This window comes from Nerophis lumbriciformis, linkage group LG21, assembly GCF_033978685.3.
Source record: "Nerophis lumbriciformis linkage group LG21, RoL_Nlum_v2.1, whole genome shotgun sequence".
Classification (NCBI taxonomy): domain Eukaryota; kingdom Metazoa; phylum Chordata; class Actinopteri; order Syngnathiformes; family Syngnathidae; genus Nerophis; species Nerophis lumbriciformis.
In genome coordinates, this window is record NC_084568.2 from 15,270,497 (window position 1) to 15,291,170 (window position 20,674).

The following is a 20,674-nucleotide window of genomic DNA, read 5'->3' on the forward strand; positions in this document are numbered from 1 at the left end:
CTTTGCAGTGAAAACATTTTTTGTGCATACCCAACCTTATTACACGAGGCATGTAATAAGGATCTTGTTTGAATCATGTTCTGTGCTTTATGTGTGTATAATGTCATAACCCGGCCATGTCCTTTTCGGACATGTAAAGAAATATGAGAATATACAAGCTATATGACGTATCACATGCAAATGTATGGATGTTTGAAATAAATTGAATTGATACCATACCATACCATGTATACTTTAATTAACTCTTGCAATGATTACTGTAACATAACAATCTTCTACAGGGTAACCCCCCCCCCCCCCCCCCCCAAAAAAAAAACCAGAACGCAAAAAGACTGATAAATCCTACAAAGGTCCAGCAAAATTTATAAAATAAATAAATTTTTCACTGTGTGTACGATCATTCCCCAAAGTTTCAGTATTTTGGTTGTTATGCATGAAAGTAATGTTCTTTACAAAATATGATTTAAATGGGCTTTGAGGTGTTGGAGGCAAACTTGCAGACGTCGCACAAAATTACTCAATTACTGTAACACACTCTATTATAGGATTTTAGAATGAAGATTTTGCAGAGTACTAACATTTTCTCCCAACTTCTCAACCCAGTAAAAAAAAAAATCTGATTTTTGACGACACTAAACTTTTCATGAAAATGTGCTTGCACTACAGTTTATGATTTGTTAGAGCAATAAATGTATTTTCATTGTTGACCAAGACGATCAATACTTCATGCACAAACTTTACTTCAAAGATCTAGAATATTAAGCTGACCGTGACAATGTGTTGAGAACAGCAGGAGGACAATGTTGCCAACCCAGGCAACAGCGCCATCAAGAGGAATAAAATAGCAAAAACAGAGAGATGAGCTAGAAAATATGAGAATTTGGAACTGAGGGACGAGAACCAGAAACTTAGTGAGTGAATTCCAGGAACAACATTTGAGATCTGTAAACACAGGAGTCCAAGCAAGTGTCAAAAACTAAACTAATAACAACAACACTCCGAACAAGAACTTACAGCCTCAAGGAGGAAAAACCCAAGAACAACAAAACATTTTCCCACTGAAAAGTACATACAATCATGTTCATTTACGTGACAAGCAGGTCACACAATTCTTACCTCCAGAGCCACGGTCCACAGTATGAGGCGCATGTCTGAGTCTGGGAAGAAAGCTTTAACTTGAGGAGACAAGCCAATAAGTGCACAGTTGGTCACGATAGCGATGACACTCATGGCTTCAAAAGCAAGCTGAAAACAAACAAACACAATAATAAATTATTTAACTCACTATAATTATTATATCAAACAACACATTGCGAGAATTGGTTTGAAAGGAGAATTGTGTTGAATTGAGAATTGATTTTTAATTGAATCGTCACCCCAGGATTCGGAATCGGATCGAATCCTTGGTTGCCCAAGGATTCACAACCCTACTACACTGAACTAAAATACAAACTCAACATTTTTTATGAGTTGAACTCAAAGATGTAAAACTTTTACTATATACACAAAATACCCTTTCCTCTCAAATATTGTTCACAAATCTGTCTAAATCTGTGTTAGTGAGCATTTCTTATTTATCAAGATGATCTATCCCACCTCATAGGTGTGGCATATCAAGATGCTGATTAAACAGCATGATTATTGCACAGGTGTGTCTTAGGCTGCCCACAATAAAAGGCCACAAGGGGGTCTGAGGGCGTCAGAAAAGCAGTCAGTATCTGGTGTGACCACCATTTGCCTCACGCAGTGCAACACATCTCCTTTGCATAGAGTTGATCGGGTTGTTGATTGTGGCCTGTGGAATGTTGGTCCACTCCTCTTCAATGGCTGTGCCAAGTTACTGTATATTGGCAGGAACTGGAACACACTGTCCTATACGCCGATCCACAGCATCCCAAACATGCTCAATGGGTTACATGTCCGGTGGGTATGCTGGCTATGCAAGAACTGGAATGTTTTCAGCTTCCAGGAGTTGGGTAAAGATCCTTGTAACATGGTGCTGTGCATTGTCACACTGCAACCAAACTGTTGGGTGAATGGCACAATAATGGGCCTCAGAATCTCATCACGGTATATCTTTGAATTCAAAATGCCAACAATAAAGTGTACTTTCGTTCGTTGTCTATAACATACCCATACTCTGCCCGCACCATAACCTCACCCCCACCATGGGCCACTCGATACACAACGTTGATATCAGCAAACCACTCTTCCACACGACGCCACACATGCTGTATGCCATCAGCCCTGAACAGTGAAAACCAGGATTCATCCGTGAAGATGCCAGACGCCATCGAATGTGAGCATTTGCCCACTCAAGTCGGTTACGGACGACAAACTGCAGTCAGGTCGAGACCCCGATGAGAAGGACGAGCATTCGGATGAGCTTCCCTAAGACGGTTTCTCACAGTTTGTGCAAAAATTATTTGGGTATGCATACCAATTGATGCAGCAGCTATCCGGGTGTTTTGTCTCATACGATCATGGAGGTGTACCTGCTGAATGTGGAGGTCCTGAGCTGGTGTGGTTACACGTGGTCTGCGCTTATGAGGCCGGTTGGATGTACTGCCAAATTCTCTGAAATGCCTTTAGAGACGGCTTATAGTAGAGAAATTAACATTCAATTCACGGGCAACAGTTTTGGTGGACATTCCTGCAGTCAGCATGCCAACTGCACACTCCATCAAAACGTGCGACATCTGTGGCATCGTGCTGTGTGATAAAACTGCACCTTTTAGAGTGGCCTTTTATTGTGGCGAGCAGCCTAAGACACACCTTTGAAATAATCATGCTGTTTAATCAGCATCTTGATATGCCACACCTGTGAGGTGGGATGGATTATAGTAGCAAAGAAGAAATGCTCACTAACACAGATATAGACAGATTTGTGAACAATATTTGAGAGGAATAGGTCTTTTGTGTATATAGTAAAGGTTTTGGATCCTTGAGTTGAACTCTTGAAAAATGGGAGCAAAACGTGTTGTGTTTATATTTTTGTTCAGTATATTAACAAGTTCTATAGTCAACGTGTGAAAGTGTAATCACCTGCCAGATTCCGATGTTTGCAGCCGGGTCAGAGAAGGGCCGTTTGAACACCTTGCACATTTTAAAGGCATCAGAGTACATCTCTGTGATGTTATTTAAAACCACAAGAACAGCAGCCAGAGGATAAACACATGAGAACAAGCTGACGTAACCAAAGAGCTCGAACAACTCCAGGTAGTCATCAAAAGTACCCTGTGACAAACACATCATCAATACTTCAATCTGCATTCCAACAACACTTAGTTGGAAAAGACAAGTTACCCAGTACGTGTTCATCTCAGCTTCCAGTTCGACCTGCTCATTCAAAAGAAGTTCCTTGCCTTCCACAATTCTACTCTTCTTAACTTTGCACATCATCCTCTTATTGCGTCTCCTCTGAAGCCAGTAGGGCAGGAACGCCTCCAGGAACTGATTTAGGATTTGACTGGTGATCAACAAGGTTGCCAAACTCTGGAAAGCCACAAGAGCGCAAACATCAAGAAAGATATGATTAAAAAACTTGTTTTTGTGGGTGTAACAATACAGGTACAGTATAAGGAATATGATTGTTTGCGGCGGAACGTTTGGTTCAGAAAAAACATGTACCCATTTTACACACGGTACACATTAAGTCTTTGCCAGCACCGTCCTTCTCAAATAGTGGGACAGAGCCCCTGTGGGGGCACGGTGCAATGCCAAGGGGGACGCGTATGACGCCGGGTACATGCTTTATCAGTGTCATGCAGAATCAAGTGTTAAACAACGCTTCAAAAAGCTGTGCACTTCAAAACGTACTCAGTGTAGCCACTAATCCCGACTTCCTAATATTGAGTCAGAAAATCAAAATCAGGACAAATTGTTTTAATCATTTTTGTTTTGTAAGTTAAAGCGTTTTACATTGATCAATTTGAATTTACTATTATTTATTGAGTTCATGCATTTTTATTTTTGAGTACCAAATGGTTCAAGAAGGTCAAAAACATTCACAATTTAAATAAGGACTAATTGTTTTTGTACATTTTAGGCAAATTGATGCACTTTAAATCTTTTCTGTTACAGATTATAAAGTAATTATTTGTTTCAAGTTGATGAATATTTATTTCTTTTTTGTTTTCTTTAACGTTAATAAGGATAGAATGTTATGCAGAGGTGTGCTCATAACAATTTTATAAACAAATTACAATATTTACGATCGCGGCGCAGAGTGGTGTGAGTGTAACAGAAAATAACTGGGCTCGCTGCGGTCATGGCTGGTGATAGTGACAAAAAGAAGTTTGAGCTTGACAACCTTCTTTCAGGGTTAAATTCTCCTGTTTGGGAACATTTGTCTTTTCAGGTAAAATACGTACAAGTGGATACGATTAAAGCAGTGTGCTGTGATTGTTCAACAGAAATGGAGAACATGCCCAATAACTGCAACTACAGTATTAATGTTAATATATTACCAAAACAAATATTACCATCATTTTAATTACTGTACTTTAACTAATAAACTAGAAATAATATAATCAATCATATTCTTAACTCTTATTGTTGAACTTGTCTGTAACCTTTATTTCACTAAAAAACAACCATTCAAAACTATGCTATATTATTTTGTGACGATTTAATTATCTTTTATTTCAGAATTTAACACTACGAAAGTTGGAATATTATTTTAAAAAGTAGTCATTTTGCAAGAATAAATATGAAAAATGTATGAGTAATATGTTGCAATATCATGAGAAAACCAAAGTATTACAGGAAATGATTGTTTTTAAATGAGCAAAGTCATCATATTATGATTTAAAAAAAACTTTACAAAAATTCAACTGTAACATTTGACAAAAGTCATAATTTTCCTAGAAAAGGTTGACAATGTAAATTATTAGATTACATTTTGATTTATTGTAAAATGACTTGTCAGCAGTTTTGTTTGACTTTTTTCAAATCGTTCAAGTTGTCAACATAAAAGCTAAGCAGTTTTTTATTGAATTTTTTTATTTACTTCTTACCAAAAATGAACTGTGATCTTAAAAGTCAGAGGTATAGAGAACCGCGATGATCACTATATGTAAGACTCACCTTTGACAAATACAATCATATATAATCATAGATATGTTTACATCTATATTTATACATATATGTATACATACATATACACATAAATGTGTGTATATAATGTGTGTATATATATATATATATATATATATATATATATATATATATACACATCTGTAGAGCACAAGGTGATGTACCTGTCTGAGCAGCACCATGTCTTGCATTACGAAGGCGATGTAAAACAAGGAGGAAAAACAGTTCAGGAAGTTGAACTGAAAAGCAAAGATGAGATCAATTAAATCACTTATTGGAATGAGAGAACAATGTAAATATGAAGACATGTTATTTCAACATACAACTAGTACTTTGAGGACCAAGTGATTCTGATATGAGGACTCCAGCCTGTGATTTTCTAAAAACATAGAAGCACATGTTATTTTAGTAAGTGGTTACCAGCATTACAAAAGTGATTTATTCAGCATTTTTCAAACATTTCAAGATGAACATTAGTTTTGAAATATTTCAACAATTTGTAATATGTTGTAAGTATTTTTTCCGTATGTGTTTAATAACAAAAGAGGAAAAAAACAACAATTTGAGAGAAAAAAAAGTTATTCTATCAATATGGAATACTAAATGAAAGATTTTGTATGAAGTTGTAATCATATCTCACATTGATGGTGTGTGTGTGCTGAATAAGACTAAGATGAGTGATGACACAAACATCATATTTAATATCATAACATTATTGATCTGTACACAATTCAGTGGAAGAAGAGGTCACACGATTTATGATTACATTAAACCATTCTTGACATATTCTGCTCTTGAAATGGGCACTTGTTTTTCACAGTTCTTAATGTTTGTGCTTTGAATTGGCTTCTGTTTTTCTAAAATTGCTTTGAAAGAAGCATCCCCTACCTATTCCTCCTGAATTCTGATTGGGCAGAGTGTGCAGCTCACAGGTCCATGGCTAATTTCAATAAGACTTGCATATTTACAAGGGAGCGTGGTCTGGACGTGCCCATCCACGCAGACATCTGCAATCAATTCCGAATGTAACAAAGAAATGTGCTTGAATGAGCGTGCACACATTTAAATGAATCTGATTTCTTTGTTTGTGTCCGCCGTTTTCTGGATTTGAACGTACGCCAATTTTTGGTAGGAAATCCACACAACTCTTAATACACACAGTTTGTCTTGTCTCTTCCGAGCAAGCTTGAATAACTTACAGGTATATTCATAGACTTAGATTGGTCAGATATAAATTAGACTCGCCTCTAATAAAGTAACTTCACTTTTGGAAGTTGAACATGTGGATGTTGGATTGAGAAACATTTAGCAGACCCCATATAATATAGGTTAATCAGATGAAAAAAAAACATTTTTAAATGTACACAATATAGAATTTTGCAGAACACAATGCGTCGATAGCTAATAAGGATGGGTATTGTTCACATTTGAAACATTACTAACCAATCCCGGTACCTGGGAATCAATACCAGTACTTAACGGAACACATTTTCGGTACTTTTGTGTGTGTGTTGATAAATATGAATTGTTTTTTGAGAATAAAATCTTGTTTTTTATTGCAACATTTAAAAATGAGTTAAATAAGAAAACTGCTGTCCAGTTGTTATATCTTATTTTATAATCATCATATTATCATTTGCAAGCATGACATTAAGTTGTAATTACAGTTGAAAGTCCAAGACGTTCGATGGCAGTAATGTATTGTTTATGGTGTGTTTTTATGTTTTTTTTTGTTACGCCTAAAAAGTGTTAATACTGTAAGTATTGCACTATTAAGCACCAGCTGTTTGATTGTAACGTGCATCTTAGTTTTTTAGAGGTGTTGAAATCACTGTGTAAAATCGCTAATACTAATCAGTAGCATGTCAATAGTAAAGCCAATGTATATTAGCATCAAGTTAGCGAATTTTTGGAAAAGTAGCCTCTTACTTTGCTTGTGTTGGAGCATTTTTTGAGTCAATTTCTTTGTTATGACATAACAAACGTAACATGGCACCAATGGTTTTTATGTAAACGATGCTCATAGGACCAGCATGATTCGGTCGGTGCAAAAAAAGTACCGGCTTCTGTATCCATCCCTAATGGCTAATAATAATAAGAAGAATTAAAGTGAACATACCCCAGTCTGTGAGGAACTCGGCAGCATATCTATAGAGGACATTCATAATATTTATAACCACAGCATAGACTACACTGGGAATGAAGGTCAGAATTCCAGTCCACAAGCTTTGGTCCCGATCATGGACCATTAAAGCCCATCCTTCCATCTGAAAATAGATCATCATGACGAAGAGGGACACGTAGAGCGACAGAAGAACAAAGGGTAGGGACACAAGGTAGACACGGAGCTGGCGCTTATAGTTGGGGTAGAGAGGCTCTTCACGTCCTGTAACGGGGTTGAATCCAAGAATACCATGAAAACCAGGCCGGGGTTCTTCAAACACCTTCTTTCTGCTTAGTGTGCCCCAGCCATAGGCTAGAGAGGCACTGTAGCGCTTCCATAGCTAATGGAGGACAGTTCAGATGGTCACACATTAGCGTTATGAACATGATTGCATTCAATTCAGTTGTGTCCTACCTCCAGAATAACAGTGCACCAGATCAGGTTGAAAACAGCAAAGAAAACATATTTGCCGTAACCGTCCCAGCCAAACAGATAATAGATCATGCCAATGAGGGCCATAGGCACCAGCGCCAATGTAAAGTACTCCAGGAAGGCAAAGTACAGAGCCTGACCCTCCCCAAAGTAGTGTCTGATGTCATCTGCAAGTCAAACAAACTGCATTAGAATGAACAAACCAAGTTATTTTGTGATGGAAAAACAACAAAAGACGATCAGTGAAAACCTAAAGTTCATTGCCCAATATAAATACAATTACCTTCTTCTGTTTCTACTAGTGCGGAACTAAGCAAACATTTTTCTAAACCAGTGACGTCCAAATTTGCGAAACATCATGAGATTAATAAGGAAATTTGCGCAGGAAGATTGCATTCATTTAAAAAAACAAAAAACTGACTTTGATGTTGCCATTCTGCCAGTGAGGGTCATTTAGATCAATGACCTTCAATTATGCTCTAAACAATTCTGTGCGCAGCATTTACTTATATGACCAATATTACCAATGCAGACGACCTTCCTTCGTCATGGTGCAAAAAAAAATATCCAACCAACAAAAAAGTCAACACACATGGTCACACATAACACAACCTGCCCACTGAACCTTGTGGATATTATATACCATGTCCATTCACCATACAAAATTCAAAATAACACCCATTTAAATCCATTACAAAGCATGATGGGAAAAATGCAAAACGCTCTCTACACAAATCTATGTTTGGCGCATTTTAGCTGCTTGATATTTCTAATTGATTACAAAACTTTAAAGGTGCTCTTTGTGGAAGTAAACAAGGTAGGAGCCATACTTTCACATACTCTTAATATCCAACTATGTTAATTATGAATTACATATCCATTATTTTAATATAATATGTACACATATATGCATAGGCCAGGGGTCGGCAACCCAAAATGTTGAAAGAACCCATTTTAGACCAAAAAATAAATTAAAAATCTGTCTGGAGTCGCAAAAAAATAAAAGCCTTATATAAGTGTTATAATGAAGGCAACACATGATGTAAGTGTCAATATTAGCTATAATAGCCTACTATCAAATGACTATGTGGTCCAGGCTGACGCAAATTTTCGTTGACAGAAATGTTAAATTGTAATATTTATTCTACACATTTTTACAACAGTGGAAAACATTAGTAAAATGGATGCTTCTCATAGGATGAGATAACTTCTGAACATTACTGGCTTTGTATGGCCAAAAGTATAGATGTATGTGTCCAAGTTAAAGGAACTAGCAGGCTGTCTTCTTCTAATGGATTATTACAATCTTTGTCATTTGAGTAACGTTTGCTGTGGTCTGGAACAACATGGCACACAAACAACTATCAGAAATGCAGCCAATAGTAGTAGGACAAAACGATGCTCACCAAATACTCTGATCAGTGAAGCATGTGTAACATGAACAGAGGGATTTCTAACAATTAGGAAGGTTTGTGTAATGTTTGTCCTCTACAGAAACCATATTAAAACCAAAAAATGTTTCCCCTCATCTTTTTCCATTTTCATACATTTTTTAAAAAGCTCCAGGGTGCCACTAGGGCGGCGCTAAATAGCCACATGTGGCTCGAGAGCTGCATGTTGCTGACCCCTGGTATAGGCTATAATTTTATATATATATATATATATATATATATATATATATATATATATATATATATATATATATATATATATATACATACTCTCTTCTGAGCTGCCACCTTATCGTGGTAGAGGAGTTTGAGTGTCCCAATGATCCTAGGAACTATGTTGTCCGGGGGATTCTATGCCCCCTGGTAGGGTCTCCCAAGACAAACAGGTCCTAGGTGAGGGATCAGACAAAGAGCAGCTTGAAGACTTTTATGATAAAGAAACAACGAGGACTCAGATTTCCCCCGCCAGGACGCGGGTCACCGGGGCCCCCTTTGGAGCCAGGCCTGGAGGTGGGGCTCGATGGCGAGCACTGTGGGGCCCGGCCGGGCTCAGCCCGAAGAGGCAACGTGGGTCCCCCCTCCAATGGCCTCACCACTAATAGAGAAGGGCATAGAGGTCAGATGCAGTGTGAGCTGGGTGGCAGCCAAAGGCAGGGCACTTGGCGGTCCGATCCTCAGCTACATAAGCTAGCTCTTGGGATGTGGAACGTCACCTCGCTAGGGGGGTAAGAGCCTGAGCTGGTGCGCGAGGTAGAGAAGTTCCGGCTACATATAGTCGGACTCACTTCGGCGCACAGCAAAGGCTCTGGAACCAGTTCTCTCGAGAGGGGCTGAACTCTCTTCCACTCTGGCTTTGCACGCAATGAGAGGCAACGGGCCGGCTCAAAGCCTGAACGTTGGAGTTTAACCCAGTAGACGAGAGGGTAGCTTCCCTCCGTCTTCAGGTGGGGAGACGGGTCCTGACAGTTGTTTGTGCTTACGCACCAAACAGCAGCTCAAAATCCCCATCCTTTTTGGATTCCCTCGAGGGAAGACTGGAGAGTGCTCCTTCAGATGATTTCCTTGTTCTGCTGGGTGACTTCAACACTCATATTGGCAACAACAGTGAAACCTGAAGAGGCGTGATTGGGAAGAACGGCCACCCGGATCTGAACCCGAGTGGTGTTTTGTTATTGGACTTTGGTGCTCGTCACAGATTGTCCATAACAAACACAATGTTAAAACATAAGGGTGTCCATATGTACACTTGGCACCAGGCCACCCTAGGCTGCAGTTCCATGATTGACTTTGTAGTTGTGTCATCGGATTTGCGGTCTCATGTTTTAGACAACAGGGTGAAGAGAGGGGGGGAGCTTTCTCCCGATCACCACTTGGTGGTGAGTTAGCTCCGATAGTGGGGGAGGATGCCGGACAGACCTGTCAGGCCCAAACGCATTGTGAGGGCCTGCTGGGGACGTCTGGCAAAGTCTCCCGTCAGAGAGAGTTTCAATTCCCACCTCCCGAAGAACTTTAAACATGTCACGAGGGAGGCACTGGATATTGAGTCCGAGTGGACCATGTTTCGTACCTGTATTGTCGAGACAGGCGATCGGAGCTGTGGCCGCTGGGTTGTTGGTGCCTGTCGTGGCGGTAACCCTAGAACCCGCTGGTAGACACCAGCGCTGAGGGATGCCGTCAAGCTGAAGAAGGAGTCTTATCGGGTCCTTTTGGCTCATGGGACTCCGGAAGCAGCAGACAGGTACCGACAGGCCAAGCGGTGTGCGGCTTTGGCAGTCGCGGAGACATAAGCTCGGGCGGAGGAGGAGTTCGGGGAAGCCATGGAAAACGACTTCCAGACGGCTTTGAAGCGATTCCGGACCACCATACACCGCCTTTAGGAGGGGGAAGCAGTGCACTGTCAACAACATGTATGGTGAGGGTTGTGTGCTGCTGACCTCGACTGTGGATCGGTGGAGGGAATACTTCGAACACCTCCTCCATCCCACCTACACGTCTTCCTATAAGGAAGCAGTGCCTGGGGATTCTGTGGTGGGCTCTCCTTTTTCGGGGGCTGAGGTTGCTGAGGTAGTTAAAAAGCTCCTCGGTGGCAAGGCCCCAGGGGTGGATGAGATCCGATCTTGGTCCGCATTACCGGCAGTAAGTCGGACCTCTTGGACACCGCCAGGGTTGCCCTTTGTCACCGATTCTGTTCATAACTTTTATGGGCAGAATTTCTAGGCGCAGTCAGGGCATTGAGGGTATCCGGTTTGGTGGCTGCAGGATTGAGTCTCTGCTTTTTGCAGTCCTGACACCTTCATCTGGCCGGGATCTTCAGCTCTCACTGGATAGGTTCACAGCCGAGTGTGAAGCGACTGGAATGAGACTCAGCACCTCCAAGTTCGAGTCCATAGTTCTCGCCCGGAAAAGGGTAAAGTGCCATCTCCGGGTTGGGGACGAGATCTTGCCCCAAGTGGAGGAGTTCAAGTACCTCGGAGTCTTGCTCACGAGTAAGGGAAGAGTGGATCCTGAGATCGACAGGTGGATTGGTGCGGCCTCTGCAGTAATGTATCGATCCGTTGCGGTAAGGAAGGAGCTGAGCCGGAAGGCAAAGCTCTCAATTTACTGGTCGATCTACGTCCCTATCCTCACCTACGGTCATGAGCTTTGGGTTATAAAAAATAGTGTTTTGAAAAAAATACTCAGAATAAAAGTAAGGTAATGGATGAGTGTTAGCTAAATTAGCCATTCAAATGTGAATGATGTTGGTTTCAATCATCATCGGCGGTCACTCGAACGAGTATGACGATAAATGATCTGCAATGCTTTGTTGCCAATAAGCTCGAACAAATGTGACTTTATGTGTAGAAAAGTGACATACTGTACTTTCGGTAAGGTTGTATTTTTGGGAGAATCCTGCGTGTGACTGAAGCATTAAGGAGTGGGACTATCCAGCACTATCTGCAGTGTGCTTAAACAAACACCAAGGAGCATCTGTGAGCAGATAATACTGTATCATCTCTTTCTCTTTCGGACTTATTAGGTCATATCAGGCTCTTCACTCATGCTTAAAAAACAACCTTACCTACTTTACACCAAACTGTGAAGCATGTGTCCATTGCATAAAACAAAGGTACAATTCAGAAAACACATCAACAGAAGATAATTTCATTTTCACCTCACCACCCAAGAAAGGTTCTGTCTTCCAAAGGTTGGTTATTTGTGTTGAATAAATATATGTATATAAAATGAGAAAAACTTACCAAGAGGCTGAAGAGATGTTTTGATCTTTTTGTACCAGTTAAAAGAAAGTCTCTTCAGTTCCTCTTTGTCGTGAAGTGGAAATATTTGGATCAGGATTTTTTTGGATTGAAGTCTACGAACTGAAAAAGGACAACAATCATTTAAAAACATTTTTTTTAGTTCCATTTGTCATTTCTTCATCATTAACAAACCAGTTTTGTTACCATACTCCTTTTCGTAAGGTACACTATTTATTTGATCACATGGTGGTAACAGAAGCAAACAAGTACTTCTCGATAGAAAGAGATCCTCGCTGATTTTGTTTTACTTTGCCTAAGTAACTGGCCAAAAGATGACAGGCGATTTATTTTGAATGAAAATTCATGTGTGAATGTGAGTGTGAATGTTGTCTGTCTATCTGTGTTGGCCCTGTGATGAGGTGGCGACTTGTCCAGGGTGTACCCCGCCTTCCGCCCGAATGCAGCTGAGATAGGCTCCAGCACCCCCCGCGACCCAACAAGCAACAAGCGGTAGAAAATGGTAGGAAATAAATGGATGGATGATCTGTTAAGCAATCTTCTATGTTCCACACAAAATGTATATTTAATATAGATTGCTTATAGATTTGTAGTATAGCTGTTTAAAACGTATGCAGTAATTTAGTCACTGTATCAATTATAGGTTTTGTGCAGGTACTTTATAAACTGTTAAGTTTTTATTACTGTTATGTGTTGTACTGTTTTCTATGTGTGAGTATTTGTCGTTTTATTGGCCATCATTTTATCGTATTTGACTAGTGGGCATCACAGAATGTTATTATTTGTCGTTACAAATGGCTGGTTGTTGTCACAAACGGCTGGTGGTTGTCAAAGAATGCTACTGTTTGTCAAAAACTGCTAGTCGTCATCAGATTGCAAGTCGTCATCACAGATGGCTAGTTGTCATAACAGGCTGCTCGTGGTTATCAGAGACTGTCAGTTGTCCTCAACGACTCCTAGTTGTCGTCAGAGACTGCTAGTGGTTGTCAGACACTGCTAGTGGTTACCAGGGGCTACTAGTGATTGTCAGGGGCTGCTAGTGGTTGTCAGGGACTGCTAGTGGTTGTTAGAAACTGCCAGTGGTTTTTAGAAACTGCCAGTGGTTGTTAGAGACTGCTCGTTGTCGTCAAAGACTGCAAGTGGTTGTCAAAGACTGCAAGTGGTTGTCAAAGACTGATAGTGGTTGTTAGAAACTGCTCGTGGTTGTCAGAGACTGTTAGTTGTTGTCAGAGACTGCTAGTTGTCGTCAGCGACTGCCAGTGGTTGCCAGAGACTGCTAGTTGTCATCAGATGGCTAATTGTCGTTGCAGACTGTTAGTGGTTGTCAGAGATTGCTCTTCATCAACACAGATTGCTAATGGTTGTCAGAGACTGCTAGTTGTCACCACAGACTGCTAATTGCCATTGCAGACTGCGAGTGGTTGTCAGAGACTGATAGTGGTCAGAGACTACCAGTCGTCACATAATGCTCTGTGTCCACTGATGTGTCGACTCAAAAGACTGCTCAGATCTTTTTGGTATTAGCAATTTGAGAAAGTGGTGTCCTAACATTTTCTTCGAGTTGCCTCCTTGTCATTGTTATTTGATTAAATGTGTAACTGTATGGAATAACATAATTTATGTATATAATTTGTAAGAAAATTAATACTGATACGTTTGTAACTCTGTTTATGTAACTTAAAATGTAATGGGGTTTTCTCATGATTGCATTATTTGGCATAACAATGATCATTAGCACACTTACCGATAGATTTCCCTGGGTACAGCTTGGCTTGTTCGTATCCTGGAACATGGCTCTCATTTTTAGCTCGTAAATTCTCCAACTCATGTTTAATGATGTATTGACACTCGGCCATGCTAAGGAAGCCATCTCCATCCCCTGGAGCAAAAACAAACAACCAACAAAGTCAGTACAAAGGCAGTCACTACTACGCCAGGTCACAGCCTGGAGTCAGTCCTGGAGAAGGAGCAGGCCAAACCATAGTATTAATGTCTTTGTCACTGCTGACACTCGAGCCACATGAGGCCCAGCATTGTCCAGTATATGGTCTGACAATGGGTTTGAGGATCTCCTACCTAATGACAGTCAAGTCCCTTTGACTAGTACATGGAGGTCTCGACTTTCCTCCAAGGATATGCCCCCCCGACCATCACTGACCCACCAAAATGATCATGCTGGAGGATGTCGCAGGCATTAGAACATTTTTAATGGCGTCTCCAGACTGTCACATCTGTCACATGTGCTCAATGCAAACCTTTTCATCCGTGAAGAGCACAGGGCATCTTCCAATCCTTGTGTTGCTAATGCCAATCCGGCTGCAGGGTGTTGGGGTGTGCCAACAGAACCTACTCATGGACATTCTCAAACCACCCTCACGGAGTGATTCTGACCAAACAGAAACATGAAAATCTGTTGGCTGAAGGCATTTTTTTTTTACCCAATCATCTTAATTGCCACATGTACAATTTACAAAATTATTCTCCAATCTTCTTGAGGAGCGGAGGACCAGGCCCAGGTTGTATGTCAGCATATGTTGTATGTCAGCATATGTGGGCAACCCTGGCGGCAAAAGTGGGTGAAGTGTCTTGACACAATGGGAGAGAATGGGAAGGGTTCGAACAGGGAACTCTGTTTCCTAGAAAACTACTCTGCCTCCTGAGCACCAGTGTCAACTTTAGGATCTATCCAATTGTTTGTATTGATAGGGTGTACTCCTGTACCTCCCCACACAAAGGAGCACTACTGCTGAAGTTGTAGTACTCTTACATCCCTCACCGCATCTCTTTATGTACCTGTCTGTCTCCTGGTGTCCCCTCCATGCTTTTGACACAGCTAACCTGTCACTGCGTGCATTGATGCATTTTCACAACTTGAACTGTCATCATTCAAATTGATCACTATTTATTAATTATATTATTTATAAAATGTATTACCGTATTTTTCACACTATAAGGCGCACCGGATTATAAGGCGCACCTTCAACGAATGGCCTATTTTAAAACGTTGTTCATATATAAGGCGCACCGCATTATAAGGTGCACCGCATTATAAGGCGCATAGAATAGACGCTACAGTAGAGGCTGGGGTTATGTTATGCATCCCGTAGTTGCGAGACCTGTTGTGGCTCAATATTGGTCCATATATAAGGCGCACCGGATTATAAGGCGCACTGTCAGCTTTTGAGAAAATTGGAGGTTTTTAGGTGCGCCTTATAGTGCGGAAAATATGGTACTTATTGTCCTTATATATGGCATTAAACAAGTAAAGCATTTGAGCTAAATAATCTGGTAACGACTGTGGAGCATGGGGGTTGGTAAATGATTTAGATCTGCAGATCACCACCATATAATCCCATATCCATCAGTTTGAGCCGGTGTCCTTTTCTTTTTTAAGTGACACAGTTAGTCATATGAAGCCCTCTGGTTCTCCTGCAGATGCCCTCCCACCTCGCCTGTTTAAGGAGGTACTTGCTACTATTGGATCAAGTGTCCTTAACATTATCAATAGTAGCCTCTCTTCTGGAATAGTTCCAGTAGAGTTTAAACATGCAGTGGTACGACCTCTACTTAAAAAACCCAGCCTCGACCCCTCTCTCCTCTCTAACTTCAGACCTATCTCTAATCTTCCATACATTTCCAAAATATTAGAGAAGGTTGTCTACAGTCAGTTGCTGCCCTTCTTAGAGGATAATGGTATCACTGAGCTGTTCCAGTCCGGTTTTAAAGCCCTCCACAGCACAGAGTCAGCGCTTCTAAAAGTTTTTAACGATATCCTCCTGTCCACTGATTCTGGTAAATATGTTGTCCTGGTGCTTTTAGATCTGTCTGCTGCGTTCGACACCGTCGACCACGCCACCTTAATCACTCGTCTTGAGAACTGTGTGGGCATTAAGGGCGCCGCCCTCAACTGGTTCCGGTCGTACCTAACCGACAGGAGTTTTTGTGTAAAAGTAGACAGTTTTATGTCGTCCACAGCTCCTTTACCACATGGGGTCCCCCAGGGTTCAATCCTTGCCCCAATTTTATTTGCGCTTTACCTTCTCCCCCTTGGTTCTATTTTTAGGAAGTACAGTATTGCATTTCATTTTTATGCCGATGATTGCCAGATTTATTTTCCCATGGCACAAAATAACACGGTTCAAAGTCTTATTGACTGCCTGCACGACATCAAAGTCTGGCTTTCAGCTAACTTCCTGAGCCTAAATGAAGACAAAACAGAAGTTATGTTGTTCGGTCCAAGTCGCTCTCCCTCCCCCAACGTTGACCTCGGCACTCTGACCCCGTATCTCAGCGACTCTGTCACAAACCTGGGGGTAAAGTTTGACTCAGATTTTAAATTCGAAAAACAAATCAGCAGCGTCGTTCAAAAAAGCTTTTATCAATTACGCCAAATAGCGAAAGTGAAACCGCTTCTATCAAGACATGATCTTGAGAAATTAATCCACGCTTTTATCTCGACTCGTCTTGATTACTGTAATGCCCTGTATGTTGGCATTAGCCAGGCCTCCCTCGCCCGCCTGCAGCTCGTGCAGAACTCTGCTGCTCGTCTGCTAACACAGACACGCAGACGTGAGCACATCACCCCTATTTTAGCGTCCCTTCACTGGCTCCCTGTGCGTTACCGAATACATTTTAAACTCCTTTTATTTGTTTTTAAATGTCTAAACAACCTCGCGCCAACCTATCTCTCCGACCTCCTTCAGCCTTACTGCCCCACCCGATCCTTAAGATCAGCCGATCAGCTGCTGTTGACGGTCCCTGACACAAGGCTGAAGCTTAGAGGTGACAGAGCTTTCGCCGTTGCTGCTCCCAAGCTCTGGAACGACCTACCCCTGAGTGTTAGACAAGCCTCCTCTCTTCCTGTTTTTAAATCTCTCTTAAAAACATACTTTTATTCCATGGCTTTTAACACTGAGTGATATCCATCCTGCAATGGCGCCCCATAATACACCTGCTGTGATCCTGTTTTTATGTTTTTATGTTTTTATTAATTCTATTTTAATTATTTATTTTTTATCATGTTCTGTTTGTGTTGTGTTGTGTTTGCTCGGTACTCGTTTTATCTTTTAACCTGCTCATTGTACAGCACTTTGGCTACCCCTGTGGTAAATTTTAAATGTGCTTTATAAATAAAGTTGATTTGATTTGATTTGATATCAATTCTCATTTTATCACACTGTGTTTGAAAAAAATACCTTTAAAAGCTAAAATCTGCTCACAAATGTTGGGATTCCGCGTCATTTTGTGTCAGGTCTTTGCAATTTTGTGACCAACAAAAATACTTTGTCTTTGAATGTGGTATGATTGTTGAACTGTACAAGCAAGAACTCTTACTTGGTGTCAAAGGTCTCACACGGTAAGACATTTTCCATTTCTTCAAAGAACTGGAACATTAGAGAAAAATCACCCATCAAGACACGGAACCGTCCTGGAACCAAATAAAAACTTGGATGCTGACTGCAGCCCAATAGCCATAGGACAGAGAAGTGCTTAAAAATGGCACTTCAGGGTGTGGAGTGGTATCAATTGGTAGTCTGGGGACCGTGGTCAAGATGCCCTCTGAAACATGTGTGGCACCCTCTATGGGCTTTGCTGAAAATGCTTTGAAAGACGTGGAGGCATACATGTAATATAGATATTTTCAAAGAGTTAGAATTATTAGACAGACAAGTGCTAAATTAATCATGGACAACTAGTCAATAAATCCTGACTGTGTCTTTGCAAATATGGGTTTCTTGATGGCGGCTATGCTTATCAAACAATTCTGCTCAAATTTGACCCACTAAATGTGTATACCTAATATTACAGTGATTGGAGGAATGGTAGAGTACAATAGCCACTTTTTTATCGAAAGTCCAGGAACTTTTAAGTTACTGAATCTAAAAGGTTCCTGGAACTAAAATGTTCCGATCCTGGTGTTGCAGACGGAGGTTTGTCGAGTGACTCGGTCACTGCAGTAGCGGAAACAAACAAAACGGGACCGGCAAGACGCCAGGAAGAAAGGACAAAAATCGAAAAGTTTGGCAGGTAAGCAGAGGAGACGTACTGTAGACCAGTAGTCCCCAACCACCCGTCCGTACATAAACTATGTTTTATAAACTACCGCATTTTGTCCGACTTGACATTCGCCTGTCCCACAAAACACACCAATAAGCTTGTTAATAGGTGTATATTACAACTTCTTTGTTATAGTACATGGGACTATGCACGTTAATGGACATATAAAATGTTAATGTGCCAGATTGTAGTCAAAGGCAAATTTGTTATGCTATTTTGTTTGCTGTTTTTATCTGCCACACGTAGAAAGCCGGTCCGTGAAAATAATGCATGCATTAAACCGGTCCCTGGTGGAAAAAAGGTTGGGGAACCCTGCTGTAGACTATCAGCACTGCAAGGAAAAAAAGGGGGGGGACCGTGTGAGGGCCATGGTAAAAGCAGTTGAGCAGACCAGAGAACAATTCTCAAAAGGAAAGCCCTGTCAAATATCAAAACATATTTGTGGCGAATTATTGACACTATGAGTAATTTTCTGTTGTAAATTAATAAAAAAAATTGGGCTCCAGCAAAAAGGGAACTTTTATCATGCAGGACAAAAGAGTTGGTACTTGAGCAGTGGTTATTACTATCTACTTCTCAAATTATTTATTTTTTAAATACTAAATACTCGTATTATATGTGTATACATGTATAATACAGTAAGGAATATGATTTCCACATTCACGCAACCGCGGACGGAGTCACATTATTGGCCAATAAAACGGAATCCACTGTTAAACAGAGAATATCAGGGAAATTGACATAAATTTGAGTGAAATGCTGTCATTATAAGGAAAAGGAGCAAACAATGTTGAGACGACCGCTTTGAAACAGCAACTAATCTACAAAACTAAAGCTAGCAAGAACAATTCATACACCCACAACACATCTCATCTGCTTGTGTTGTTGTGAACGACATCATCAATGTAACATTAATGTACAAACAGCAGGCGCAAATTGAGAAGCTCCTTAATTTTTTTTACAGCCTCAATTCGCCTCTATTCATCAAGCGGAGAAGAACAGCACAACACACTCGCCCTTCACAATAATAGCACGGTGCACCACATCCGGTCTGACTGCGCCAACAAAATAAAGGTTTCAAAAAATTACTTTACACAAGCATAATGCACTTAAAACACTTTTTGATATATTTACACAATTATTATGCTTTGACCTAAAATACTGTCGAAATTGTCCCAAAAAATTTATTTTTGCATTTATTGTAATTAACTAACATTTTATTAAATAGCATTTGAAATAAAAAGAACACACTCTACGGTGGTAAAATAAGTGTAAATGTTTTTTTATTTTAAACGCAATTAAAAAAACAAAAACAGAAAAACTAATGTTTATTGTTTTTTTTATATTGCAATTGTAATTACAATTATTTGTATTACTATTATCATTTTACTTGTTGTGGTTTATTTGATACAAATGTATATCTGTTGTTTTAAAAAAAATACTTAAAGTTGAGTTTTGGTGGTACGAGTAATCATGTTTTAAAATTAATGAAAAATCGTGTTACTAATCGTGATTACAGTATCAAATATTATTTGTCCAGCCCGAGTAGCTGATAATAGAAAAAGCCCAATACTGATATACTGTATGTCAAAATACCAAATAATCGGCCAATAATCAGTCGATATCTCGTTTTTGGTGAAAACGTTCTATTTACCCGGGAAAATATGAAACCTACTTAAAAGGTTCTTGCAGTGGGAAAGGGCCTTTTGAGTAGTGTGAGAAATTTCAAGTCAGTCAGGGTTGCAATAAGAGCGCCGCCATGTGGTGTATATATCATGTGAAAGAAAAGAGGGTAATGAGTGCACTTTTAGACAATGAAATTGTGTAAATCTCATCTTTGACATACCATGGAAGTCTTTGAAGTTGTGTCTGTTGACATTTGTGAAGCCTCTCATGGATCCATCATTGAACTCCTTGAAGAGACCCAAATCTTCAGCACCAATGAGGAGCCTCTTCCAGGAGGCGCCCACAAGAAAAATGTTGGGCTTCTCACTTCCTTGAGGCCCAACTCCATAGCTCAGTCGTTCCACCAGCAACTCAGAACCTAAACAATCACATTCAGCAGAATAGAAAGACTTTCCTAACTGGGAGAACAAAACACACTCTTGTCAAGTAGATAACAACTTTGATAGACAGTAACTAGTAGTATCTTATGAAATCATGAAAAAAAAAAAACATAAAAAATGCAATTGTGATTCAGATTAACATGCAGTCTA

At 40.3% G+C, this 20,674-nt stretch overlaps 1 protein-coding gene across 3 annotated transcripts in view; it reads right to left on the reverse strand.

Annotated features, from left to right (window-relative positions):
* The window catches only part of ano10a (anoctamin 10a), a 29,132-nt gene that overhangs the window by 4,561 nt on the left and 3,897 nt on the right, over nucleotides 1-20,674 (reverse strand). For all 3 annotated transcript variants that reach the window (XM_061982870.2, XM_061982871.1, XM_061982872.1), the window contains 10 exons: nucleotides 20,305-20,502; nucleotides 14,146-14,280; nucleotides 12,384-12,503; nucleotides 7,676-7,860; nucleotides 7,217-7,601; nucleotides 5,421-5,476; nucleotides 5,262-5,336; nucleotides 3,307-3,495; nucleotides 3,046-3,237; nucleotides 1,117-1,245 (listed from right to left, as the gene is read on the reverse strand). In XM_061982870.2, coding sequence (XP_061838854.1) covers nucleotides 1,117-1,245; nucleotides 3,046-3,237; nucleotides 3,307-3,495; nucleotides 5,262-5,336; nucleotides 5,421-5,476; nucleotides 7,217-7,601; nucleotides 7,676-7,860; nucleotides 12,384-12,503; nucleotides 14,146-14,280; nucleotides 20,305-20,502 — 1,664 coding nt within the window. The remainder of the gene's footprint in view (nucleotides 1-1,116; nucleotides 1,246-3,045; nucleotides 3,238-3,306; nucleotides 3,496-5,261; nucleotides 5,337-5,420; nucleotides 5,477-7,216; nucleotides 7,602-7,675; nucleotides 7,861-12,383; nucleotides 12,504-14,145; nucleotides 14,281-20,304; nucleotides 20,503-20,674) is intronic.